Below are 27,478 nucleotides of genomic sequence, written 5' to 3'. Positions count from 1 at the left end.
TCATGCCTCAAAAATATTAAAACCCCTTCAGATCTTCCCCAAAGCTCTCTATCCATTGAAAAACTAGGTAGAGGTTGCCTGTCACAGGTACCAATTTCTTTTTGCCTGAGATTTAGCTAGTATTCAAGAACCAGATTCAAACAACTTGTTCCCAAGAAGAAAAAAATAAACTAGAAAAAAAATTTCTGTTCTGTTCCTTTGAAAGGACACGAAAGTTTATTCAACCCGTTGGAAAGGATTAAGTCCAAAGTCAATAGAGATCTTTTATTGCATCAGTGAAATATCAAATTGACTCCAGGACATGTTTCTGTGACTGGACATCTGTAAAAAGAAATAAAAATATCTCCATCAGTTATCTTTGTCCATTAAAGTTGTAAATTATCGTTAAATATATTGTTCATAGTAAACTGTAAACTTAGAACTTACTGTGCTCCATTCTCTACCATTAATATAATTTCAATTTAAGTCTTCTTTCTTTTTGGAGAATGAGGAATGGAGCCTAGACACGTTGCTCATGCTCAGCAAGCTCTATTTAAGCCTCAGTATATTAAAAACCCATCTAAAGCAGTAATCAATCTTATAGACATTAGCAGGCATGATAGTGCTCACCTGTGATCCCAACTACTTAGAAGACAGAGACAGGAGGATAACAAGTTCTAGGCCAGCCTAGGTAACTTAGCATAAATAGCTGGGGATATAACTTAATAGTGGAGCTCTTTAGCATGTGCAAAGCCCTGAGTTTAATCCCTAGTAACACAAAACAAAAACAGACACTAAAGAACCTACCTCTTAGATCTTATTCATCAGCCTGCTGAACTGTTCCTTTTTCAGAAACATAAATACCATCCAAAAATTTTCTGATATCCTTGTTTTTCACTGTTGTGGCTTGCTGAATTAAAGCAGCTATAGGAATAAAAAAAAAGTCAATTATTTCATCTTAAAAAGCAATCAGGTACAGTACATTTTGGTTAACAATGAACCAAATATACAGCAATGATTCCATAAGGTAATAACAGAGACAAAAAATTTCCTACATCTAGTAAAACTGTACTAGTGAACACATCACTCACATTTGTTCTTGGTGATGCCAGCAAGAACAAACTTTTTTCACAAGTGTGAAAAATATTTATTGTTGCCTGTCAAAAGTATACAACACAATTATACATAGGATACTTGATAATCATAATAAACAACTACTTACTACACTTTTTAATCTAAATCTTCTATCTACTGAAAAGGTTATCAAACAATATACCATGTTTTGCTGGCAACTTGTGTATATACACTTTTCTACGTGGTCTCTTGACTGTACCAAGGACCATGTTCAGTAAATAATCTGTACCATCAAGTTTTGTGTACACTTTGACATTCATACTAACAAAAATGCCTAATAACACATTTCTCACACTGTGTCCCTGTCCTTACACAAGACTGCTTTAAGTGAAATACATAAATGGTATTGAGAACATACAAACCTGAATTTGAAACAAGTTCAATATCATTTCCTTCAAGGATTAATTCATCTTTCTGAGCTTGAGACACTGAACAAGCAACACCTGAAAAGGCAAAAAAGCATTTGCATGGTGTTAGAATAAACAAATACTTAAATCCCACTAGTAATTAACTCCATTTAAGATTCCATACAACAAACCAATTTTCTCTTGAGGTTTTTGCTTTATAGGATCTGGCTTATATCAGCCAAAATTTTAAAATTTGTGTTCTGGCTGGAATGAATCATAGTCAGACTCAGAGACTCGACAGTACAACTTAGTTGGCTCTATACCAAGCTAGGCATAGTGGTTCACACTTGTATCCTAATAATTTGGGAGGCTTTGAGACTAGCCTCAGCAACTTAGAGAGACCCTGTCTCAAAATAAAAAAGGACTAGGGATGTAGCTTAGTGGTGGTTACACACCCCTGGGTTCAATTCCTGCACCAAAAACAAAGTTCTGTACCAACTCTTTGTACATATTTATTATCCCCAAAAGTTTATTTTTTACATGGGGATTCTCATTAAATGTTGCAGAAAACAGCTATTACCTCAGCACCATATACAAAGAAAGATGTTGTGTCTGCCGAGAACTAAAAAATAAATGTTAAAATTTAAACCTAGGCAGAATGTAGGCTAATAACTAAGATACTTTTGGAATCTAAAAGTTTTTATCACCAAGAAATAGGAGATGAACATGTTAAATATCCTAATTTGATCATTCTACTTATGCATATGTCCATCAAAACATCACAATGCAGCCAGATATGGTGGCACTTGCCTGTAATCCCAGAAATTTGGGAGGCAGAGACAGGAGGATCACAAGTTCAAAGCTATCCTTAGAGCAATATATCCTTAGACAATTCTGAAATACTTATAGTCACAACCAACCCAAAAAACCAGGCTTCAAAAGACTTACAATTTCTGAATCATATCTGAGGGCACATACAACATACCTGTCCTCATCCGAACCCTTCGGATGTATTTTTCACCCAAGAAATTTCGGATTTCAACGAGAGACCCATTCTCCTGAATAACAACGTTGATGGGGAAGTGAGCATACACAGACCTCATCTTGTAACGGAAGCCCTAGTTAAAAGAAATTCACTTTAAAATTTAGTAGGATGCTTATGTTACTTATAATTTAAACAGTTCCCATATTGCATTCATTGCAAGGTTTCCTAACAACTGACACCTGTACTAACCCTCCTACAACATTTTTATTATTGGTACACTATAGGTACACAATTTTATGTCTCCTCACTGGACAGCAAAGCTTCTTAAAGAAGCACTTATTTTGTTACCTTTATGACCACAGTAAACAATACTAACACCTTTTAATGAGAACTCCCCAAATCCCACATTTTCAGACTAACATTTACTAAGACTAATGGCAGAATTGAGAATATCAAGTATGACAGGGCTTCTACCTTCTGGAATCAGGGATACGCAGTAGAAACATTTAATAGGTCCATAATAGAGGTTAAACGCAGGATTCCCTTATTAGGTATAGTCTAGAGGGACCAGGTTTTAATGCATACACACAAGTCAACACAAACTTTACTTTAGGGGCTTGAAATCAATAGTGACATCAGACATGCATTTAGGGAAACAGGCAGGGTTGTAGGGTCCTAATGGTGGCTTTCCATTAAGTAAGCAAAGCCTACCTATGTGCTATGGCATAGCAGATTTTCTATTAATAATAAATAAATAGGATGTGGCTCAGTGATAGAGCACTTGGCACCAGCATGGGTTCGAGCTCCAGCACTATAGTAAAAAAGTTCCACACCCTCAGCCTACTCTTATGGTTAATCCATTCCTGGCCATAGACATCTACCTCTATATATAATACATACACACACATATAATACAGCTTAGAAAACTTTCAAAAGTAAAATAAAGGAGTGGGCGGAATGTCTTTATTAGTCAGCTTACCAGTGTAACACCCTTGATCATGTTCTGTACATGACTACAGATGGTGCGAACAGTGGCCAGTTCCTTTCTATTTCCCCACCATTTGTCAACCCGTAGCTGTAACACAACAAAAACTTCCCATAAATAAGTAGGCTGGAAGGAGAACAGTTCATTTTTTTTCCCAACGAATTACTCTAGATTCTAGAATTAACCCCAATTAAAGCATAGGATTTTCAACTGGGAAAATCCAACCACATACAGAGTCTCCTACATTTCACAAATGTTTTTATTGCTGTACAAAGGTACCTAGATTCACGTTGAAAACTCCCAAACAAGTTGCAACAAACTTCACCACTGGAAAATAAAATCAAGTCCAAAAAAATCCCCATTACTGGTTTAAATTCTTACTTTTTAAGCAATCACATAAATAAATTTAACTTGTATTAGTGTTAAAACCGCTTTGAGAATGACTACTAGATATTGAGCTTTACAGTACATTGTATTCAGAATCTGATATTCCAACCTCATTAAAGCAAAATTTATTTTGGATGCTAAACTTAAAAGCCAAACGTCGCTCAATTGGGAAACTTTACAAGCAACCAAATTTAATGCTATTACAAATAACTACCATCCGAACGAGCAACATAAGTTATCTACACCTTACCCTCTTTTTTTTCTTTCCAAGGAGGCTGAGTTCCACATTGATATGATTGAAATCCCTCCGGAGGGTTCCTCTTGGGCCCTTCACAATAACTGTGCGTCCCTTCAGAGTAATGTCGACTACGAGAGAGAATGAATTCCGAGATTACAGAAGGCTTAGAACACGTAGTAAACACCCATCAGAAAAACCGCAAGTACCGTACCATTTTCTGGAATGTCGACAGTCTGATTGCTGAGAATGGTCTTCATTCTGAAACACAAACACTTGGAGTCAGGCCAGTGCAGGGAGTGTTTTCGCCAAACAGAGTTCCACTCCCACAGGAAAGTGCCGGGAGACGTGGGAGGATATAAGATGACCCAAACTAAGAGTGGCCTCCGGTGCGTCCGGGGCTGGTAGGTGCAGCCCCCAAAGAGGTGTTACGAAGCCTTGCTGGCTAACACACTGTCGGCCCAACCCTGGAATCCCAGCCCGGCGCGCCATCCCGGTAAGGCAGAGCGGTAGGGTTAGGCCTAAAGCCCCAATACAGAACTCGCATCTCGCGCCAGCAGATCCACACGGCACTCGCCGCGCCGGGAGACAATCAGGGTAAAGGCTGAGAGCGCAAAACCCATGCTGTTAGCTTTCCTAGAGCCGATGGCTTCAGATTCCCAGGGCCCACAAAAATCACTATCCTCCTCACCTCGCAGTAGATACGGGAAAGAGAGAGCGTCTTTCGTCATCACGTATTTGTAGCCCGTAAGGACTCTGCGTATTGCGTAATGAGTGCGCGACGCCACTAAGACTAAAGCAGCCAATTGCGGAACAGTTCAAGCTACTCGGGCTTAGGGGTAGTTCTGGTGATTGTCATAAGCCGAGCGACGGTTTATCGATCAGTCTTTTCCCTGGCATTGGTGTGATCCCTCGACCCTACTAGGTCTAAAGAGGCGATGTCTCTACGCGGCGGGGACGCTGCTCGCACCCTGGGGCTCCGGGTGAGCAGCGGGGCGACAAGCGTGCAGGCGTGGGGTGAGGGGTTCCCATCTCTTCAGAGCACTCCGTAATGAAGGCCAACGCTTTTGCTTGCAGCCAGGCACTTTTCTAAACGTTTATCGTATTATCTCGTTTAATTCTCCTGACATCCCCATGAAGTAGTCCCTGATCTTGTTTTGTTTGAAGGTCTCTCTGGGTCGGTGATGATGGGTTTTGGTTTTGTCTTTTTTTTTTTTTTCCTGCTTAGAGTGGTTTGTTCCTTATATTTAAAGGACCACAACAGTGCTCAACCCACATCGTTGGGCTCTTCCTGTATATTAGACACCACTCTTGCAGCTGAGAACACAGCCTGCCCTCTGGGCTAAAGCTGTAGACTGGATAAGTGCACTACCAATCATGCAGTGCTCTAACAGATATTTTTTTTCTTTTGAACTGTTGAAGATCCCTTTAATTTTACAGTGTTTTGCCTGTCTCGTGCATGTTTGTATTCAGATCTAGAAGTCAAATACTGTGGTTTCTTACACAAATGCGCACTGGTTAACTGCCAGGTTCTAGCACAGAAACAGGGCCGGGGACTGTAGTTTAAAGGGAAAGTGAGTCCTTCGCAAGTGTGAGTGCTGGGTAATTCAATTCCAGCATCACCCAAACAAACAAAAACCAAGACACCAGCATAAACTAGTGCGAGAGGCTGGTGGGCTTAGGTTTGGTTTTACTACTTCCAGTTTTCTGGAACCAACTAGATATTAGCACTACATTTTAACATGTTTACTTTACCCCAAACACAAAGCTAGAGGGATTTATTGCAAATTTCCTTTTAAACATATCTGACTCAAGTCAGGAATAGAAAATGTATAGCCTTGGCATCTTCAGTTACTGCAGTTTAAGTTTGTTGAAAGACGAAGTGTTAGTACTGTTAAGAAGGGTAGTGAACCTGGCCACCTTAGCCCACCCTTGTAATGTCAACTATTTGAGAGGATACCAAGTTCAAGGTCAGACTCAGCAATTTAGCAAGACCCTGTCTCAAAATATAAAGTAAAAAGGGCATAAAAGTGTGATCTATGATAGATACTTCCAAAGGTTTTTAAATCTATTCTAAACTTGGTATTCAGAAGTTCATTCCTAATCTTCTTTGGGTTTGTTTCCTTCTAGATTCTTCTTTAATCTTAGATTCCAATCTTTTTTTTTTTTTTTAAAGAGAGAGTGAGAGAGGGGAGAGAGACAGAGAGAGAATTTTTTTAATATTTATTTTTTAGTTCTCGGCGGACACAACATCTTTGTTGGTATGTGGTGCTGAGGATCGAACCCGGGCCGCACGCATGCCAGGCGAGCGCGATACCGCTTGAGCCACATCCCCAGCCCCTTAGATTCCAATCTTGTAAGCAGTAAACCACTTGATATAATTCCTGCATCACTTCTTTTTTTTTTTTAATTTTTGATTGTAGATGAACACAATATCTTCTATTTATTTATTTATTTATTTATTTTATTTATATGTGGTGCTGGGGCTCGAACCCAGGGCCTCACACGTGCAAGGCAAGTGCTCTACCACTGTGCTACAGCTCCAGCCCCCTGCATCACTTCTTTGCTTTTACCCTCCATTCCTTTTAGATTTGTTCTATTGTGGGGTTTTTTTGTTGTTGTTGTTTTTGTGTTACTGGGGATGAAACCCCCCGGGGTGGGGGGAGCACTCTTCCACTGAACTATATCCCCAGTCCTTTTTATTTTTTATTTTGAGATGGGGTCTCACCAGATTGTCCAAGCTGGCCTCAAACTCAAAGTTCTCCTGCCTCATTCTCCCTAGTCTCTAAGAGTACAGGCATACACCATAGCACCAGGTATCTTTTAGATATTATAATGGGTTAAAACTAAATTATCCCAGAACCCACTAAATGAATGTCATAATGAACTCTTTCTTTAGGTATTTGGAAGATATTTATACAGTCCAATCAGGTCATTAAGTTCTTTGCCAGATAAAAAAAAAGAATTTTTACAGAATGGACCAGATCTTCAAGATTTTGTGTCTGGGGATCTTTCAGACAAGAGCACCTGGGAGGAATATAAAGGAAACTTAAAACGCCAGAAAGGAGAAAGGTAACTGAGAATTTGAGATAATTTCAATGTCCCATTCCTTACTGTGCATTATTTTCAGATGTAACCAAGTCCTAGAGTATATTTTTAATTTCAGGCTTGTTTAATTTAGTGAAAGGTCATTAGAAAAAAGAGAGAACATGTAAGTTGATGAGAATGCTGAAATCTTTTCTTGATTTTCTGTTTTTTTGTTTTGTTTTAAATTAGGGATTGAACTCAGTGGTGCTTAACCCCTGCCCCCCTTTTTTTTTTTTTTTTTTTTTTTATTTCAGAGAGCTACACCCTCTGCCCCTTTTGTTTTTTATTTCAAGACAGGGTCTCGATAAATTGCTTATGGCCTAGCTGAGGCTGGTCTAGAACTTAGGATCCTTCTGCCTCAGCCTCCTGAGCTGCTTCTGGATCATAGGCGTGCACCACCACACCCATCTAGACCTTGATAAAATTTTCATTATTAAATGGGTATTGATGATCTAACTGCTCCCAGTCAATTTACATAAGATCTATGTATATCTTGCCTTAACTAATTAATTTCCTCTTTTCCCCCTCCCTTGCTGTAATTTAAAATAATAATGAGAATTTAATGCAGATGGCAAATTGTTTTGAAAAATATTTATCCAACAACTTCCAGATCATAAGTAAGTATAGTCATGGTGAAACCAAGTATACTTAATTCCATTTCAAATATTAGAATTTTGCCATTTAATCACCACCATAAAATCAAGAATATAAGCTGATAGTGCACAGTTGGGATCTCTGCTTACTGTGAATTAATATTACTTTGGGTAACCAGGCGAGGTGATGCATACCTGTAATCCCAGCAGCTTGGGGGCCTGAGGCAGGAGGATTGCAAGTTCAAGTGAGATCTTGTCTCTAAAACAAAAAGGACCAGAAGAAATTATACTCCATTATATATGATATATCAAAGTACATTCTACTGTTATGTACAACTAATTAAAACAAATTTAAAAATTTTAAAAATATATAAAAAGGTCTGTCAGATTCCAATATCAGTGTTTTCTAATGTGATTTGAGGAATCCTAAATTTGAATCTTTGTTCTTTTGCCCACAGCAGAAATTAATAAGGGTTAATCCAGGATTATGGAAAAAAATTTAACTAAGAATTATAATAAAACAAAGTAACTTCAAGGCTGTGTGATTACTTGTTTGCCTGTTTGTTAATGGATAGTTATCTTTGGCTTTCCTTAGGTTAAGACTACCTCCATGGCTAAAGACAGAGATTCCCATGGGGAAAAATTACAATAAACTGAAAAATACTTTGCGAAATTTAAATCTCCATACAGTAAGTTGTCAATCTTAATCCATGGTTATAAATGTTTATACATATTTATAACTTAGAAATTATTAATTCATATATAAATACAGCAAGGAAAATGAATGAAAAACGTTAAGTGATGCATTATTACCAATGATAAAAATACATTGCAGATAGGTATGGCTCAATGGTAGAGTATTTGCCTACCATATGCAAGGCCCTGGATTCAATCCTCAATATTGGGGTGGGGGGAATTAGTTAGAGGCTGAGGCTGTAGCTCACTGATAGAGTGCTTGCCTAGGCATTTTTGAGGCTCTGGGTTCCATCCCCATCACTGCCCAAAGCAAACAAATAAAAATCATTTAAAATAATTATTCCTACAAAAGAAATAAAGGGTGATTATATTAATGTCTCATTTAATAGTACAAAACAAGATTTTTCCCTGCAACTAGAGAAACAAAGGTTTTTGTTTTGTTTTGAGACAAATAAAAACTGTTCCCAGGCTAGCCTCAGACTCCTAGACTCAAATAGTCCTCCCACCTAAGCCTCCCAAGTGGCTGGGACTATAGGCACATGCCACTGTACCCAGCTTGGTGTTTTTGTTTTTTTGTTACTGGGAATTGAACCCAGGGTTGTTTACTGAGCCACATCCACAGCCCTTTTTTTTTTTTTCCATATATATATATTTTAGCTGTAGGTGGACACAATACCTATATTTTATTTGTTTATTGTTTTATGTGGTGCCAGGGATTGAACTCAGTGCCTCATGCATGCTAGTCAAGTGCTCTACCACTGAGCCACAACCCTGGCCCCACAGCCCTTTTTTTATGTTTTATTTTGAGACAGGGTCTCGCTAAGTCCTTAGGGCCTTGCTAAGTTGCTGAGGCTAGCCTTGAACTTCCAATCCTCCTGCCTCAGCCTCCTGAGTTGCTGGGATTTAGGCTTGTGTCACCACACCCAGCTTGTATCCAGCCTGTTGGTTTTATAATAGAAATTATATGTTTGTTGGAAAGAGTATAAAATTAATTATGAAAAATCTCAACTATTAACCACACCCCTTAACTGTTTAATGTATATCATTTTAGACCGATTTCTTTTTTTTGGTACCGGGGATTGAACTCAGGGACACTTGACCACTGAGCCACATCCCCAGCCCTTTTTTGTATTTTATTTAGAGATGGGGTCTCACTGAATTGCTTAGCACCTCGCCGTTGCTGTGGCTGGCTTTGAACTCGTGATCCTTCTGCCTCAGCCTCCCTAGCCACTGGGATTACAAGAGTGTGCCACCATGCATGACTCAGACCAATTTCTTTAAACATATAAAATATTTATATTTGTATACTTTTCAATTTAAAAATGAGATCTTAATATATGGTTTGGCAGTTTAACAGAATTTTTTTTTTTTTAGGTGTAGATGGACATAACACAATGCCTTTATTTTTATGTGGTGCTGAGGATCGAACCCGGGTCCCACCCATGCTAGGCGAGCGCTCTACTGCTGAGCCACAATTCCAGCCCCTTAACAGAATTTTTGAATAGCAAATTTAAAAAGAAATATGTTGTAAACAATGGGTGCCTCAATACTGAACCACTATTTGTTCAACTGGTTGGTAGTTTCAACCTGATTGTATTCTGTTCCCTTTTACTTACAGGTATGTGAGGAGGCTCGATGTCCCAATATTGGAGAGTGTTGGGGAGGTGGAGAATATGCCACTGCCACAGCCACAATCATGGTAAGACAAGCTCAACCTTTGAAACTTTAGACTAGAAACGGAAACGGGATATTTTGTGTCCTCAGTAAAAAGCAATTATGAAAGAGTCATCTGTCTACTTGACTTAAATTATAACATCTCTATTCTAGTTAATGGGTGACACATGTACAAGAGGTTGCAGATTTTGTTCAGTTAAGACTGCAAGAAATCCACCTCCCCTGGATACCAGTGAGCCCTACAATACTGCAAAGGCAATTGCAGAGTGGGGTCTGGATTATGTTGTGCTGACATCTGTGGATCGAGATGGTTAGTGTGTCATCATGGTGTCTAAAGATATTGACTTTCTAAATGGTGACATTATCCTGAGCAGATTATTTTCTTTCTAGATATACCTGATGGGGGAGCTGAGCACATTGCAAAGACTGTATCATACCTTAAGGAAAGGTACTTGTTTCTGCATTTATTTGTGTATTTTAAGGACTTTTTTTGGAGCTATATAAATTAGTTTAAAGCCTTCACCTTAAAACAGTGGTTATTAGGGGTTATTAGGGCTGGGATTGTAGCTCAGTGGTAGAGTGCTTGCCTTGCACATGTGAGGAACTGAGTTTGATCCTCAGCACCACATAAAGATAAATAAATAAAATAAATCTACAACTAAAAATTTTTTTAAAAACCACCAGTGGTTATTAACCTTTTGGGGGATTTTATACCCTTTTGATAATCTACTGAAAAGTATGTGACCATTTCTCCAGAAAAGGTATATTGGTGCTGGATGAGGTGGCACACGGCCTGTAATCCAAATGGCTTGGTAGGCTAAGACAAGAGGATTTCGAGTTCAAAGCCAGCCTCAACAATGGTAAGGGGCTAAAGCAACTCAGTGAGATGTGGCTCAGTGGTTGAGTGCCCCCGAATTCAATCCCCGACACCTGCCCCCCCAGCCAAATAAAGTATATTGGTGCTTACATATACATATTTACTGGACATTTTAGGGGTTCATATTTGAGGATTAGTCTGAATGTCAAGTGATACTCTTCAAAAAGTATTAAGCTGTGGTCTTCTGAGCACTGACTTTGAATTAACAATCATTTAAAAATAGTTAGGGATGTTGGGCATGGGGGGCGCACACCTGTAATCCCAGTGACCTTAGAGGTTGGGTCAAGAGAATTGCAAGTTCAAAGGCAGCCTCACCAACTTAGTGATGCCCTAGGTAACTTAACAAGACCCTGTTTGAAAATTTTTTAAAAAGGCCAGGCATGTGGCTCAATGATGAAGTGCCCCTGGGTTCAATCCCCTGTACCAAAAAATAAAAAAGCACTGAAAAGGAACTCTGATCATTTCCTATAACTCAGTGCTTATCTAGCATACTTAATGTTTTTCTAATGATTCACCAGTATTTTCTATTTTACATCTATTAGAGTTCCTTTTTAAAAATATTTGTGGTTGGGCACAGTGTCATATGCCTCCAATCCCCACAACTTGAGAGTCTTTTTTTTTTAATTGATTTTATTATTATTTTTTTTTACATACACAACAACAGTGGGACTTGGGAGTCTTGAGGCAACAGGATCACAGGTTCAAAGCTAACCTCCATAACTTAGTAAGACCCTGTCTCAAACTAAAAAATAAAAAGGGCTAGGGATGTAACTCAGTGATAAAGCACCCTTGGATTCAATCCCCAATACCAAAATAATTGTTTAAATTCTTTTGAATAAAAATATGTTTGCAACCCACTAAATTTCTTTCTCAAGCCACTAATGGGTCTCAACTTGAAGTTTAAAAACAGTGAGTTCTGGGATATATTCTTTCAACATTTTTGTATTCATGAGAGGGTATATGTGTGGTCTTTTTTTTTTTAATCTGTTTTTTCGGGGAACAATTCTAGACACTTTGCCATTGGGTTCATGAAAAAATTTGTCAGCTGTCTGAATCATTTCTGCTAGTGTCAAAGGAAACAGCTCTGTGACCTAGTTCACATTATAATGCTTGAATGAATAGACATAGCCACAGTATAAATAGGAAGATTAATGTTTAGCTTGTCCTTCATTTAAGCAAAACTCAAGTCACAGCAACCCAGAAAATAGTTTTTAAAATCTATAGCACTTGTGAAATATTTGCCTAGAGGAAGATGGGAAGACACTATTTGATAAATTATAGAAGACAGAATTGAATCAATCAAGTAATATTTGTGTTCACATAAGAAATATCCTAATTTTCTTTCCAAACAAGAAAATATATTTAATGTTTTAATATTTCATATTGTATTTTTTAAAAATTTACTTAAATTAGGTTTAAAAGTCTTATCTAATCTCAAGGGGTTTTTTAATTTTTTTTTTAGTTTTTTTTTTTTTTTAGGTGGACACAATATATTTATTTTGTTTTATGTGGTGCTTAGGATCGAGCCCAGTGCCTCATGCATACCAGGCGAGTATGCTGCCACTTGAGCCACAATCCCAGCCCTAATCTCAAGTTTTATTCTGATTATTATTTGCATGAAGGTGTATTTTAACCATTATGAACATAGTATTTGATGTTCTGGATATTTTTTTTTCATATGATAGCTCATATATGGACATTTGTATGTCCATGCTTTTTTTTAGCCAAGTTCTAAATATTACTATGTTGAAACTGATACTGGATAAGTATTGATAATTCATTTTGAGTAATAATTATTTCATTTCTTTTCCTCAGTTTGATATTTATCTTTTTCTCCCCTAGGAATCCAAAAATTCTTGTGGAATGCCTCACCCCTGATTTCCGAGGAGATCTTAAAGCAATAGAAAAAGTTGCACTGTCAGGATTAGATGTGTATGCACATAATATAGAAACAGTTCCAGAATTACAGAGGTGATTACATGTACTGAGTAATGTGGGAGAGTTAGGAGGATCGGAATATGCTTATATTCTCACTTTTCAGGAGCCAACTTGCAGTTGACGTTTACAAAATAAACTTTCCTTCCCTCCCTCCCTCCCTTCAGTCTTCTTTTACTCCCTCCTTACCTACTACCTTCCTCTACTCCCTCTTTGTTACAGAAAGATCAGAAAATAAAGCCAACAAAAACAGCATAAGCTGTTTTAATAATATTTTAATAATATTAAAATAAGCTGTTTTAATAATATTTCCTCCCAGTAATATCAGTTACTATCAACTTTGTATTTATATTTACATGTTTCGTTTGTTTGTTGTTTATAGTACTGTAGATTGAATCCAGGGGTGCTGCACCACTGAGCTACATCCACAGCCCTTTTTTGTTTTGAGATAGGGATTTGCTAAATTGCTGAAGCTGGCCTTGAGCTTGTGATCCTTCTACCTCAGTCTCCCAGGTAGCTTGAATTATAGGTATACACCACTGCACACATGTAATTTTTGATATATGCTCTCATAATAAGCATATTTTTTATTTTTAAAAAGTACTATCATTTTGCAAATGCCAATGAGTATTACTCTTTTCAAAGAAGAATTTTCAAATGGAAAATAACTACACTAGAGCAACTGCCTTGGCTGTAATTCTAAAGAAAATACTTAAAAGTACATTTGAGGGACTGGGGAATGTAACCCAGTGGTATAGTGCTTGCCTAGCATATACAAAGCCCTGGGTTCAATCCCCAGCATTGGGAAAATAAAAAAGCCACTAATTCACATAGTAAATAAATAATGCAGCAGATAATGTGGTATTGTTCAGATGTACTTTAATTCTCTCTTTTTTTAAGCTATTTTGCTATAGATGGACACAATTATTTTTATGTGGTACTGAGGATTGAACCCATTGCCTCACATGTGCCCAGCAAGCATTCTACTACTGAGCCATAACCCCAGCCCTACTTTAATTCTCTTTTAAAATATAAACACTATTCTTCTTTACTTTTTTTTTTTTTAGAGATAGAGAATTTTTTTTAATATTTATTTTTTAGTTTTCGGTGGACACAACATCTTTGTTTGTATGTGGTGCTGAGGATCGAACCTGGGGCCGCACGCATGCCAGGCGAGCACACTACCGCTTGAGCCACATCCCTAGCCCATCTTCTTTACTCTTCCTAGTTAATTTTAGTTGTTAGTACTAATTAAGAAATGTTCCACATAATGACTATATTCAAATTTCAGAAAAATTAAAAATATTTTAAACCTCAAGAAAATTAATATTGTTCATTTTCTTTACCTTAAGTGTTGGCTGTGATTTTATTAGCTTTGTATATTATTTGATATCATAGAACCTAAAAGAAGTTATAGTAAGCTGAGCATGGTGGTGCCCCTGTAATTGTAGCAACCCAGGATCCTGAAAGAGGAGAAGCCAGCCTGGGCATATTACCAAGACCCTCAGACTCTGTCTCAAAATTTTAAAAAAGGACCCAGAATGTAGGTCAGTGATAGAACACCCCTGGATTCAATCCCCTGTACCGCAAAAACAAAATAAAACCCAAATAAATTCTAGAAAAGAAAGCTACATTTGAATTCAAACGAATGCTGGTTTAACATCAGCAACTTTCTGGCCTTTTGGCATTCTTGACATTTAAACTAGGATGGTGAGGCCATTGTTGAAGTCTAGCACAGTTTATATCAACCCTGTCATGGTACTGCCAGCAGTGGGTGCCAGTTTCCCTGGTTTCTCTTAAGAAACATTATCCTTTCCAGTGAAAATTCCAGAATCGTACATTTCTTTACCTAAGAGATGGCAATGTTGTGTACTTACCAGCAGAGGGCAGCTTAGTCTTTAGAAAAGAAATGAACATAAAAGTTTCAACCTTCTGAAATGTGGTTTCAGGTTAGTTTTTTCTTTGTTCATTGCCAAAATTGTTTTACTTCTGTTCATCTTCTTTTCTTTTGACTGTCTCTTACAATTATTATAATCTTGAGCTTCAGAATTCTGATTTCTCAACGCATAAAACTAAATCTATTTCTTCTGTGTTTTTAGTTTTCTCTGCCCTGGGCTTGAGAAGCCTTAAGTTAACAGAGGTAGGGAGCCCACTGAGGCCTTTTTTTCTTTCCTAGGTTATCAGACTTTTGTATACAGATGTTACCATTGAACCATATAATGTAATATCATGTTCAGAATGTGCTTTCCTGGTCTTCCAGGTTGCTTGCGTAACTATGTATTTGGTTGAACTTGTGGTTATTCTTGCTGACAACAGCACTACTGTTTTCCAGGAAAGTTCGTGATCCCAGGGCCAATTTTGACCAGTCTCTACGTGTACTGAAACATGCCAAGGAGGTTCAGCCTGATCTTATTTCTAAAACATCAATAATGTTGGGTTTAGGTGAGAATGATGAGCAAGTATATGCAACAATGAAAGGTAAAGAAATTTAAAAATAAAAACTTTCCTGTTTAATTTGAGTAATAGCAAGAACCCCACTTTGAGGCTTGTTCAATTTATGTTTCTTCTATAGTCTCAATGCAAATGCCAGTAAGAACTAAGTATGTGTGACTGCAAGTGTAGCTCACATTGTATACATGTGGGTAACACCCACTCTCAACCTCTGAAGCTGTTAGGATTACAGGCCCTGGATTTAACCCATAGTGCACATATGATGTAAACAGCAATATGAAAAGGAAAATGTTTTCTTAGTATTTCATGGAATTATATGTATAAAGGTCGAGATATGAAGTCATGTCCCATTTCATTCCTCACCCATTCATCCAATGAACACATGGGTTTTTGGTTGTTTTTTGGGAGAGGGTACTGGGGATTGACCCAGGAGTGCTTAACCATTGAGCCACATCCCCATCCCTTTTTTATATTTTACCTAGAGATAGGGTCTCACTGAGTTGAGAGGGTCTCGCCAAGTTGCTGAGGCTGGCTTTAAACTCACAATCCTCCACTCTCAACCTCTCAAGCTGTTGGGATTACAGGTGTGCACCACTATGCTTAGCCCATGTTTTTTATTCTGTCATTAGACAGTTTTTGAGAGCCAGCCATGTACCATACACTGACAATTCGTAGAATAAGACCAACCCAGGCCTTTGAGAAGAGCTTACTTGTAATACTGTCATAAAACATGCTGGGCTTTGGAATTTGCGAACCTTACTCTCCCATAAGCCTTTGTGATTCTTGGCCTTTTTAAACTTTGAAATATAAAAGTTGTTATTTTTCCCTGAGTCTTTGGCCTACTTGTAGTCATTCAGTGGTTCAAAAAATAATAAGTTCATATAGTAATTAAAAGCTGCTTTTTATCACAATAAACACAGTTTATTTACTAAAAGTTTTCTAATAATATCAGAGGTCAAATCATATCCTCAAGAGCATATCTTAAAAATTGAGTAAAAGCCTAATGCAGGATGTTTGGTCTGTAATATGGGTGTTTTCAGGATTTTGCATGTTCTGTTTCCTTTACCTTTTCTGCATAACAGACTTCTGCTCTAAAACACCCTCCACTCCTATTTTAGTATTTAATCCATAGTATTAAAGTCATTTGTTTTTATATCTATCAGCCCCATATGATGATCTTAATTATTCCTATGCTTTCAGTCCTTATGGTTCCTGACATATAAATATTTTTCAATGAATAGGTATCTGTTTGCCATCATGAGGATTATGGACTAGCACAGTATTCACACTGTTTTGAGATACTCCTCAGGAAAATTATACTTAGATCTATAATTTTAATATTGTAAAACATTTGCTAATATAATTCAGGCTTTTTTTTTTTTTTCTTTCCCTGTAGCGCTCCGTGAAGCAGATGTAGACTGTTTAACTTTAGGACAATATATGCAGCCAACGAAGCGCCACCTTAAGGTATAGCTATCTTGAATTGCCAAATGTTTCTTAGTATTTTGAATTAAATCTTCACTGTCCATAGATAAAAATAAGAAACTATTGTTCCATGTATATTTATAAGTTCCAGTTTCCATTTATTTATTATTCATACAAAGCAACTACACTGGTGCTTATTTGCCACTGCCTGAATTGTCTGATTCAAGTGAACCTACAGAAAAAGGATTAACAACTTGGAAGGTGCACTCATTGACACTTGGTGATCCTGTGACTTGTTTTAGAATTATGTGAGAGCCACATTGAAGTAAGAAAGAGAAGCGCTGTTTCTGTTACTGTAATGGGTATTTATCCATTCGTTCAAGAAAGTTGTGTTGAGTAAGTCTTTGTGATTCTTGGCATTTTTAAACTTTGAAATATAAAGTATGCCAGTCACAATGCTAAGGAGAAGATATAAGGTAAATAAGAGTCTTTTCCTCAAGAGTCCTTCAGGGATTGGTTTGTTTTGTTTGTTTCATTTCATTTTTATTTTTTTCTGTGCTGGGGTCAAATCCAGAGCCTTGCACATGCTAGGCAAGTGCTCTATTATTGAACTACACCTCCAGCCCTCTCGATTCTACCAGTTAATCAATGAAGGAAAAATATAGCTAAATAATTACTAAAGATGATGTCATTTTATTTCTCCATCCTTTGGAACAGCTAATATAATACAGAATTGATATGTTTTCCTTCCTTTTTAATTTCCTGTTATTGTGGTCTGATAGAGTGATCAAGTAATCACTAGACATGTAGTTAGTAAGGAAGGGGGGCGGGCAAGGGCTGGGGAGAGTACATGTGTATAAACTTCATATAGAATCAAAATTATTTTAGGGAATTCTAGAATCTGATCTGAAGTCATTATTTAAGTCTAGGTTGAAGAATATATTACTCCTGAAAAGTTTAAATACTGGGAAAAAATAGGAAATGAACTTGGATTTCATTATACTGCAAGTGGTCCTTTAGTGCGTTCTTCATATAAAGCAGGTAAGTTAAACTACAGGGAATGGTTTTATTTAGGCTGATAACTTCCCACCCTAAGTTCTACCCTAAATCGCTAAAGCTGTAAGGCAAATTGTAATAGCTGTGTTTGTCTTTTGTCAGATGGAAAAGAGTGTTTTTTTCCTGGACCATCCTTTAGAGCTTTGCTCCATAGGGATCATATATTAAGAAGTTTCTCTTAAACCTAGTTTGTTCCTTTAGCAAATCCCTCAGCCACTCTGATGAAAATAAGAACAGTTAGTTTATTTGATTATTCTATCTGTGGATTTTAGTAGTAGATTATTCAGGAATGACAAAGTATGTCAAGCATATAATATGGTTTTCTGAAAAATGTATATTCATTTGAAAATGATGCTTGCTGCATCCCCAGACTCCCAATTTCAGATCAATTTAAGCACTGAAATTTGATAGCATTGCTGTTTGCACTATTAATTTCTTTGTGCTTCCCCCTAGAGGTAACAACAACAACAAAAATTTGTACAATATTTTTCCTTAAAGAAAATTTTAATGGCTTTATTAGCTACAGTGCAGTTTTTCACCTGTGGAATTCTGCACTTGTTTGATCAGTTGCTAAAAATGATTTATGAAAATAAAAGCATTTTCTAAGGGATAAAAAGTAAGTTGACACCAGGTACAGTGTGAGACATATGTTATCTCAACTGCTTGGGAGGCTGATGTTAGAGGATCACAAATTAAAGGCCTGCCTGGGCAACTTAGAGAGACCTTGTCTCAAAAAAAAAATTGTTTCTTTTTAAAGAAAAGGGCTGTTGACGTAGCTCAGTGGTAGAGTGCCTAGTGTGCCTAAGGCCCTGGGTTCAATCCCCAGGACTACAAAAAAAAAAAAGTTATTTAATAGTGGTCATCAGTAAGTCCATAAGAACGTATCTGAAGACTGAATGTAATCTAAAAAATGCAGATGTTTTTCCTGTTAGTTGGGCTTAACAATTATAATTATAATTGTTAAGAATAAACAGCATGGGGCTGGGGATGTGGCTCAAGCGGTAGCGCGCTTGCCTGGCATGCGTGTGGCCCAGGTTCGATCCTCAGCACCACATACAAACAAAAGATGTTGTGTCTGCCAAAAACTGAGAAATAAATATTAAAAAAAAACCAAAAAGAATATTCAGCTGAGGGCTGGGGTTGTAGCTCAGTGGTAAGTGCTTGCCTAGCATGTGTGAGGCCCTGGGTTTGATCCCCAGCATCACATAAAAAATACTAAATAAAGGTATTGCGTCCATCTACAACTAAAAAAAAAAAAAAAGTTTAAAAAAAACTGCTGGTGTTTTTTGAGGTCTAAAATATGTTATTACTATTAATGTTCTTTTAAATGAGTATTTTGTAAATTGAGGCCTAAATATAGATATGTTTAAATTAAGCATAAATTATATTTGAAAAAATTGGTGTTCAAGTATTAGTGATATCAGTGTTCCTATAAAAAATTAAGACATTTTCATGAATTAACAGTTTATCCTAGTTATTAAATGCTAAAGTTTGATTCAACAGTGACTGACAGGATGGGGCACTTTGAAAATCAGTAATTATGTGATTTAGTCTTCAACCAAAACTACTGGCAAGCTAAAAATATGTATAAAGAATAGAACTAGCCAAGCATGGTGGCACATACCTATAATCCCAGAGACTCAGAAGGTTCAGATAGGAGGATCACAAGTTTGAGGCCAGTTTCAGCAATCTAGTTAGACCCTATCTCAAAATTAGAAATTTAAAAAGGGCTGGGGATGTACCTCATCGGTAAAGCATCCCCCCCCACCCCCCTACCCCATTCAATCCCCAGTACCAAAAAAAGAAAAGAAAAAAAAAACTACTATCAGCTTCTAGAATGATTAGAGTAATATAATTTAAAAGGTGTTTTTCTTTTTTTTTTTAAGGGAAAATAAAATTTCTAATATTTGAGGGAGTAAGGAACTTCTTTTTTCAAGGTGTTTTTTAAAAATTTTTAAAATTTTATTTATTTATTTATTTATTTATTTTTTTTAAAGAGAGTGAGAGAGGAGAGAGAGAGAGAGAGAGAGAGAGAGAGAGAGAGAGAATTTTTAATATTTATTTTTTAGTTCTCGGCGGACACAACATCTTTGTTGGTATGTGGTGCTGAGGATCGAACCCGGGCCGCACGCATGCCAGGCGAGCTCGCTACCGCTTGAGCCACATCCCCAGCCCCTAAAATTTTATTTATTTTATACGTGGTGCTAAGAATAGAATCCAGTGCCTCACACATGCTGGACAAACGTGCTATCGCTGAGCCATAGTCCCAGCCTGAGTAAGGAACTTTTAAAATGCTTTTTAAGTTGCCAGTAAAAGATTTGAGTTGTGTTACCTGGAGCATTATACTCAGGTGATGGATGAGAGCCTGATAATGTTGGTTCTTCTACCAGATTTAGATGAGGTATGGAGCAGCATTGATTACTTGGCTGGGTTGAATCCTGGGATTCCTGGTGATTGAGTTTGAATATGGTCATCGCAGTTCTACTCATATATGTTAGATGACAAAGACATGTTAATCAGATTCCTCATAAAATCAGACCTCCAGTGCTGAGCTCTGCCGATAAGCATTGAGTTCTGCTATAAAAGTGATAAACTAAATGGAATCCTAATGGCCTGAAAAGTGAATGTGCCCCTCTAAACAGCTAACTTATTATGCAGGCACAACTCAGGGGGTGGGGAGAAAGCCCATTATAAATGAAGAGTGCTCGCTTCCCTAGAGGGGAATAAGCTGAAGAGATTCCATCAGATGAGTGTGCTCAACTGCAACAAGGTCTGTTTTAAAAACATCAGATCCAGGCTAATAATGTAACAAAATTGCTCTCTGAAATGAATTTTGCCAACAGCAATTCTTTGTCAGTGATGAGGAATAGATAGTGCACACAAAATGGAATAAATATACAGAAGCAGACCCATAGATACAATAGGGTCACCCTTTATAATATTGAGTTATTAGAGTAATAGTTGAGAGGAAAGCGTGGTGGCACATGACTTTGTAATCTCAGCAACTTGGGAAGCTGAGACAGGATTGCAGGTGCAAGGCTAACTTGGGCAACTTAGCTAGACCCTATCTCAAAATACAAAATAAAATGGCTCAGGGGGAGATAACCCATTGATACAGCGCCCTTGGGTTCAATCCCCAGTATCAAAAAAAAAAAAAAAAAAAAAAAAAAAAGAAAGAAAGAAAGAAAGAAACTGATAGACTATATGATATATTAAAATAAAAAAAAAAAAAGACTGTTCTTTGTTGTTGGGAAAAAGAGCCAAAAATATAGGGAATACTTAGATTTAAAAAATAGTTTCTTTGAGATTGAAGACGAGAAAAATGCTGGTAAGTACAAATCTTCTTTATAATTTGTAGGGAAATCATAGAAGAATAATTCTGAAATAGTAGTTTTACTTTTATTAACTTTAAATTAATATTAATGTATTTTCATTTTCTTAAATAGGTGAATTTGTACAAATCTTCTTTATAATTTGTAGGGAAATCATAGAAGAATAATTCTGAAATAGTAGTTTTACTTTTATTAACTTTAAATTAATATTAATGTATTTTCATTTTCTTAAATAGGTGAATTTTTCCTGAAAAATCTAGTGGCTAAAAGAAAAACAAAAGCCCTCTAAAACTTGGACAAGACCTTCAAGATCACAGAAATTTTATTTTATTTTTTGTGGTGCTGGGAATTGATTCCAGTGCCTTGTGTATGCAAGGCAAGCACATACAAACTGAGTTATATCCCCAGCCCTCGATCACAGAAATTTAAAAAACATATTTCCAGTTGGATCCTAAGTGGTGCCAGAATGCTTAAACTTCAGCGGATGGACCTTGATTTTTTTTTTTTTTTTTTTTTTGGTACTGGAGATTGAACTCAGGGGAACTCAACCACTGAGCTACATCCCCAGCCCTATTTTGTATTTTATTTAGAGACAGGGCCTCACTGAGTTGCTTAGTGCCTCAGCTAAATTGCTGAGGCTGGCTTTGAACTCACAAAATCCTACTGTCTCAGCCTTTCAAGCTGCAGGGATTACAGGCGAACTTTGACTTTCTTCTGTTTCAAGAGAAATGTTAGCAATCTGTATGTATTTAATTATGATAATTCATTTGGTTTTTAGCATACTTTCTTTATCTTAATAATTTCCTGCTAAATGTAATCAAAGCATTCTTGAAAGGGTTTGCTGCTAACCTTGTAACTTAAAAATATATTAAAAACTTTCAAAAGATATTTTTAAGTTACTGATAGCCTATATGTCATTGTTGCACTTCATTATGAAGAATGAATACATAAAATTTCATTTATGGTACTGTAATGAAACAGTAAACATAGATTGAGACTGTGGTTAATTTACTTATGAGTAGCATATGACCTTTACCTAATATAATATAAATAATAATCTAGCACCAGTGGAATAACTTAGGAAAGCTTTAGAGTTTGAATGTTTCACCTTGATATGGATACTTCAGACCCTGTAAAATAGTTATGTACTGACAACTTGTTTAATACCTGTATGACACTAAGACCGTTTTTGTCAGAGACACAGAAATTTAATCTAAGAAGTATTAACCCTTATTATGTATAGTAACTTGCTACATCTGCATGTACTGTTGTATTTATTCCTCATACTACTTTGATGAAGTGCTTGTATTAAATAATAGTAATGATCTGAAGAAAGAATTCTTTCCAAAATACTAATATATAATTCATCATTGGACTGCTTTTTGTTGTTGTTTTCTTTTGGTCTTTTGCAGTACTGGGAACTGAACCTAGAGGTACTTTATCACTAAGCTAGCCTCAAAATTTTTTTAATTTGAGACAGGATCTTGCTAAATTGTTCAGACTGGCCTCAAACATGTGATCCTCCTGCCTCAGTCTCCCAAGTCACTGGACCACCATGCCTGGCCCATCTTTTGCAGTCCCAAAGTATTTTCCAGTTAAACCTAATCCAGAAACTTGAATGAGGAGTAGCAGAACCAATTTTATTTGTACCAGGGATGCTTAACCACTGAGATACATCCCCTCCCCTTTTCTATATTTTATTTACAGACAGAGTCTCGCTAAGTTGCTTAGGGCCTCACTAAGTTGCTGAGGCTGGCTTTGAACTTGGGGATCCTCCTGTCTCAGTCTCCCAAGCCGCTGGAATTTTAGGTGTACACAACTGCACCCAACTAAAATGTTTGTTTCAAAATGGAATCACAACTGGGCTCGGTGGTGCACGCCTGTAATCCCAGCAGCTCAGGAGGCTAAGGTAAGAGGATCTTGAGTTCAAAGCCAGCCTCAGCAATGGCGAGGCACTAAGCAATTCACTGAGATCCTTTCTCTAAATAAAATACAAAATAGGGCTGGGGATGTGGCTTAGTGATCAAGTGCCCCTGAGTTCAATCCCTGGTACCAAATTAAAAAAAAAAAAAATCTAATCATAGATAGTATTATTTTGATGTATTATTCTTTCACTTTTTATTGCATTATTGACCATTATACCATGACTAAAATGTGTATGACCAAATGCCTGGGTCTTGCTGGACATTTAAGTGTGGTGAACATGTGCCGTAGAGGTGTACTCCCTTTCACAACTATGTGAGGATAGTCAGACTTGAATTGTACAAAAGGCCAGAGCAGAGCTTTTGACCTTCATAAAAAGTGACACATGGATGCATTTATACGAAATGCATTTAAATGACCAGACTTGGCAGGAAAAAAAAAAAACTGGCAGCACACGTTAATGCCCTGGTGCTCTCTAATCTATTAAAATTCGGTATATGACATATTTCAGTATGTATGATTTTTCTTTCCATAGGACAATGACATGTTTTTTTTAAAAATTAAAGTGATAAATACATATGGTTTTAAAAAATGTGATGCAGAACAATACTTATTGCTCTAGTTCTCTCCATATGGCTGTCTCGATTTCTTTAGAGAAAAAAACACTCCTCATCCTGCCTTTTTTTCTATCCTGGGGCTAAGAGATGGTGTTGCGTCATGTGTATAAATGCCAGGCTGCTTGACGTCACCCTGCCTATAGGGTTAGGTGAGATGAGGTTGAATGTTCAATTTAACCACAGCTGAACCCTTCGTTTATGCCTCCTCTCTGCTTTGGGGGAGGCAGGTAGAGCCTCTGCTGTTCTGTTAGCCAGGTCCTCCTCCTCTGTCCATCACACCAGTTCTGGAAGTAGCTTCCTCAGCTCTTTTTTAGTATACACATCCATGTATCTGATGCTTTCCAGAAATGTCTTGAAATTTCCTGATCACCAGTGGCCCACTCCTGTACTTTGTTTTATTGAATTATGTTTTCCCCTACCGGCCACCTCAACCCCTTGCTATTTATATTTGTAATGTGGTCCTTCAAAGGAAAAGGCTATAAATGTGCTCAGTATGCCATATTGATTACCAAGAACTCCACTTGTTGCCTTTTTAATATTAGCTTTGTAGATAGTTTTACATATATTATTATCTGTATGTGTATATATGTATTTATATTTAAATCAATCATTTCAGGATTCCTGTAGTAGCACCTCTTGTTGAGCTGCTTGGATCACAGTTTGAAAATCATATTAGATAGCAGGTGACATTTGAGTATGTTTTGTTATGATGTAGGCTTGGGTCACTAGTCTCAGTAAAACTAAATTCCGGGGCTGGGGATGTGGCTCAAGCGGTAGCGCGCTCGCCTGGCATGCGTGCAGCCAGGGTTCGATCCTCAGCACCACATACAAAAACAAAAGATGTTATATCCGCTGAGAACTGGAAAATAAATATTAAAAAATTCTCTCTCTCTCACTCTCCCTCTTTCTTTAAAAAAAAAACCAAAAACTAAATTCCCTCGTAATTCCCTAAGCTTTGTGTTACTACTTGAAATAATGTCACCTACTACTGTGTTTCCTAAATTCCAGCCTTCATAGTGTTTGCTTCATTTGGGTGGGAACTATAGTATTATATACTCCTTTTTTAAAATAATTAAAATTTAAAACACTTTAAATCCCTTTAAAGTGAAACTAAATGAAGCCCAAATTCAGCCGAGAGGTCAAGCCCTTCACAATCTATCCTTTCTTCACCAGCTCTTCCTCCTCATTTTCCCTATAACTCCAGACAAAACCAGCCTGAACTTTCCTGCCTTCAACGTTTGGCTCCTATTGCTTCTTTCACTGATGTGCCCATTCTCCTCCCGCTGCCCTATTAAGATCTGTTCAGATCCACCTCAGATGCCTTCCTGCCTCCATAAAGGGAAATTTGCTAAGGGCATTATCCTTGACAGAAATAAGCCCATCCTTGGATTAGAAGGTGGGGATGCATATCTGACTACCAGGGCTATTAGGAAGATTAGGAAAAAAATGTTGCAACCAACAAGATCCCCCTCACCTTTGTTTAGTGTTTACTGTGTACTAGGCCCTGTGCCAAGGGTATTACATGCATTACTAATGTAATCCTCACAAATTTCTGAAATATGTACTATGATATTCTTGAATTATATATGGAAAAATGGACACTTGAGAAAGGTTGAATGGGTCAAACTTTCATTGCTACTAACTGTCAAAACCCAGATTCAAACTTGGGTCTCCAAGTGGCAGCTATCATTGTCATAATAGTTGATAGAGATAGGAATTATCAGAAGCTGATATCAGTGGATAAAAGTTTGAAGAGTAACAATTTGATAGTCTCCAACTCTCTGCTTACCATAGAGGTAATTACAAAGGGCAAAATCATTCTGCAACAGAGAAACCTGCCAGATACCACCTTAAATGACAAAGTAACATCACCAGAATGGAGCATGTTGATCTCCTGTACTTCTTGGTATGGAAGTGTCAAAGACAGGAGATCACTTATGTGAGCCAGATGGCTTGGGAGGCTGAGGTAGGAGGATTGCAAGTACATTCTTTGAACTCAGCAACTTAGCAAGGCTATAAGCAACTTAAAGACTGTTTCAAAATATAAAAGGGGGCTGAGGATGTAGCTCAGTGGTTAAGCAAACCTGGGTTCAATCCCTGGTGCACACATATACAAAAAAAAATTTATTTGGCTTTTTATCACGCCCATGTATTATTTTCAATTTTAAGTATTAGTTAATAATCTCACCAATATCACTCTCACCAAAATAAATTTTTAAAAATCTAGCTAAACTTTGAATCATTTTTAAAAAAATCATCTTAATTCTCCTAGTAGGGGACAAGAAGGCTAACCCTAACCTTGCAACTTTTCACACATTGCTGTGTTAAATAACATGCCCAGTTACTGGTTTTTTTCCCTCCCCATTACAAACAGCAAGCTTACAAGGCTGTGTCATATCTCTCTCTCTCTCTCTCTCTCTCTCTCTCTCTCTCTCTCTGACTTTGTGCATGTGACACAAGCACTCTACCAACTGAGCTACATCCCCAGCCCCTCTATCAGCTCTCTTTTGCCCATTTTCCTCTACTTACCAATTCTTCTACCTTTTAATCAGTAACTATATTTCACTTGTAAGTATTACTTCTCTGTTCTAGGCACTGAAGCATCCTGCAAAACAAGTGCTTTATCCTATCTGCTTTAGCAAGACATCTCTAGGTTTATAATCCCTTTACTAGCATTTAAAATCATTAAGCAAGACACATGAATATTTTTAAGCAGAAATGTAAAGCAAAATTCTAATAAGCTTTTAAAGCCTTAAGAATAAAGGCTCATCTTATGGTCTTCAAACTCAACTGATGTCTTTCTCAGAGGTCTGCAAACTTTCCCTTCCTTCCTCTCTTTTCCCCTTCATCCCTCCTTCCCTTCATTCCTTCCTTCCTTTTCTTGTGGTACTGGAGGTACTGGGGATTGAACCCAGGGGTGCTCTACCTCTTAGCTACAGGTCTCACAAAATTGCCAAGCCTGGTCTTTTTTTTTTTTTTTAAAGAGAGAGTGAGAGAGAGAGAGAGAGAATTTTTAATATTTATTTTTTAGTTCTCGGCGGACACAACATCTTTGTTGGTATGTGGTGCTGAGGATCGAACCCGGGCCGCACGCATGCCAGGCGAGCGCGCCACCGCTGAGCCACATCTCCAGCCCCCCAAGCCTGGTCTTGAATGTGCTATCCTTAGCCTCCTGAGTAGTTGGGATTACAGGAGTGTGCTACATACTTTTTCTTAAAGGGCTAGACAGCAAATATTTGTATGCTTTGTGGGTCAAGAGGCAAATTTGAGGATATTATGTAGGGACTTATATAACCATTTAAAAATTAACTGTGTAAAACCATTCATAGCTCCCATGTGGCTGGCCTGATTGTGATTATACTTTGCCAATGCCTGCTTTATTGGTAAATCCCCTCCCTTTCTTGCATCATTTGAAAGAATGATGTAATTCCTTTTTCTTTAAAAAGTGATGAGTCATTTTTTTCTCACCTGTTGAATCACCATGACTCATTTGTTCTTCTACCATGACAAAAATTATACCCACATGGTAGTTGATGTCTAATTTATATATTTGTTATCTGTACAGATGTTTCTGTCCTCATCTTTACATTTGACTCCCTCATCTTATTGAACCCCCAAATGTTCAGACCTATGTATGTTTAACACAGTTTGCACACTCTGAGCAGAGCACAAATGTAAATGACATCAAATGTATATACTACACACTTTCATAATGATCAAAACAACCATTGCAGATATAAAAGTCAACAAGAGACATAGG

At 37.3% G+C, this 27,478-nt stretch overlaps 2 protein-coding genes across 8 annotated transcripts; one reads left to right on the top strand and one right to left on the bottom strand.

Annotated features, from left to right (window-relative positions):
* Nucleotides 1–250: 250 nt before the first annotated feature.
* Nucleotides 251–4,368, bottom strand: Rpl9 (ribosomal protein L9). Its single transcript, XM_026385869.2, has 7 exons — nucleotides 4,267–4,368; nucleotides 4,068–4,183; nucleotides 3,425–3,520; nucleotides 2,446–2,578; nucleotides 1,476–1,556; nucleotides 787–903; nucleotides 251–321 (listed from the first exon to the last, which is right to left on the bottom strand). The coding sequence occupies exons 1-6, from the start codon at nucleotides 4,310–4,312 to the stop codon at nucleotides 797–799; spliced, it is 579 nt and encodes a 192-aa protein (XP_026241654.1). The 5' UTR covers nucleotides 4,313–4,368; the 3' UTR covers nucleotides 251–321; nucleotides 787–796.
* A 534-nt stretch (nucleotides 4,369–4,902) lies between these two features.
* Nucleotides 4,903–24,577, top strand: Lias (lipoic acid synthetase). 7 transcript variants are annotated; one of them, XR_003300511.2, is made up of 11 exons: nucleotides 4,903–5,035; nucleotides 6,952–7,124; nucleotides 8,328–8,421; nucleotides 10,047–10,127; nucleotides 10,256–10,412; nucleotides 10,493–10,550; nucleotides 12,822–12,950; nucleotides 15,247–15,392; nucleotides 16,762–16,832; nucleotides 17,715–17,831; nucleotides 21,415–24,577. XR_003300511.2 is itself a non-coding variant. In XM_026385962.2 (11 exons), the coding sequence occupies exons 1-11, from the start codon at nucleotides 4,991–4,993 to the stop codon at nucleotides 21,465–21,467; spliced, it is 1,119 nt and encodes a 372-aa protein (XP_026241747.2). In that variant the 5' UTR covers nucleotides 4,903–4,990; the 3' UTR covers nucleotides 21,468–24,577. The 7 variants fall into 7 exon arrangements, 6 of the variants coding, with proteins under 6 accessions (XP_026241747.2, XP_026241758.2, XP_077659224.1 ...); XM_026385962.2 differs by having other exon boundaries at nucleotides 17,720–17,831; XM_026385973.2 differs by lacking the exon at nucleotides 12,822–12,950 and having other exon boundaries at nucleotides 17,720–17,831.
* Nucleotides 24,578–27,478: the final 2,901 nt, after the last annotated feature.

The sequence above is a fragment of the Urocitellus parryii genome, chromosome 10, assembly GCF_045843805.1.
Source record: "Urocitellus parryii isolate mUroPar1 chromosome 10, mUroPar1.hap1, whole genome shotgun sequence".
NCBI lineage: Eukaryota > Metazoa > Chordata > Mammalia > Rodentia > Sciuridae > Urocitellus > Urocitellus parryii.
The sequence above is the reverse complement of the archived record's forward strand: the minus strand, read 5'-3'. Positions and strand labels throughout refer to the sequence as shown.

Excerpts from the sequence above, each read along its gene's own strand:
- Rpl9 (XM_026385869.2), bottom strand. The coding sequence starts at position 4,312 with ATGAAGACCATTCTCAGCAATCAGACTGTCGACATTCCAGAAAATG. Across the intron at positions 4,184-4,266 it reads TGTCGACATTCCAGAAAATG|TCGACATTACTCTGAAGGGA; the intron begins GTACGGTACTTG and ends TCTCTCTCGTAG. Across the intron at positions 1,557-2,445 it reads AAGGGTTCGGATGAGGACAG|GTGTTGCTTGTTCAGTGTCT; the intron begins GTATGTTGTATG and ends TTGCCTTTTCAG.
- Lias (XM_026385962.2), top strand. The coding sequence starts at position 4,991 with ATGTCTCTACGCGGCGGGGACGCTGCTCGCACCCTGGGGCTCCGG. Across the intron at positions 8,422-10,046 it reads GAAATTTAAATCTCCATACA|GTATGTGAGGAGGCTCGATG; the intron begins GTAAGTTGTCAA and ends TTTTACTTACAG. Across the intron at positions 10,413-10,492 it reads GACATCTGTGGATCGAGATG|ATATACCTGATGGGGGAGCT; the intron begins GTTAGTGTGTCA and ends TTTTCTTTCTAG.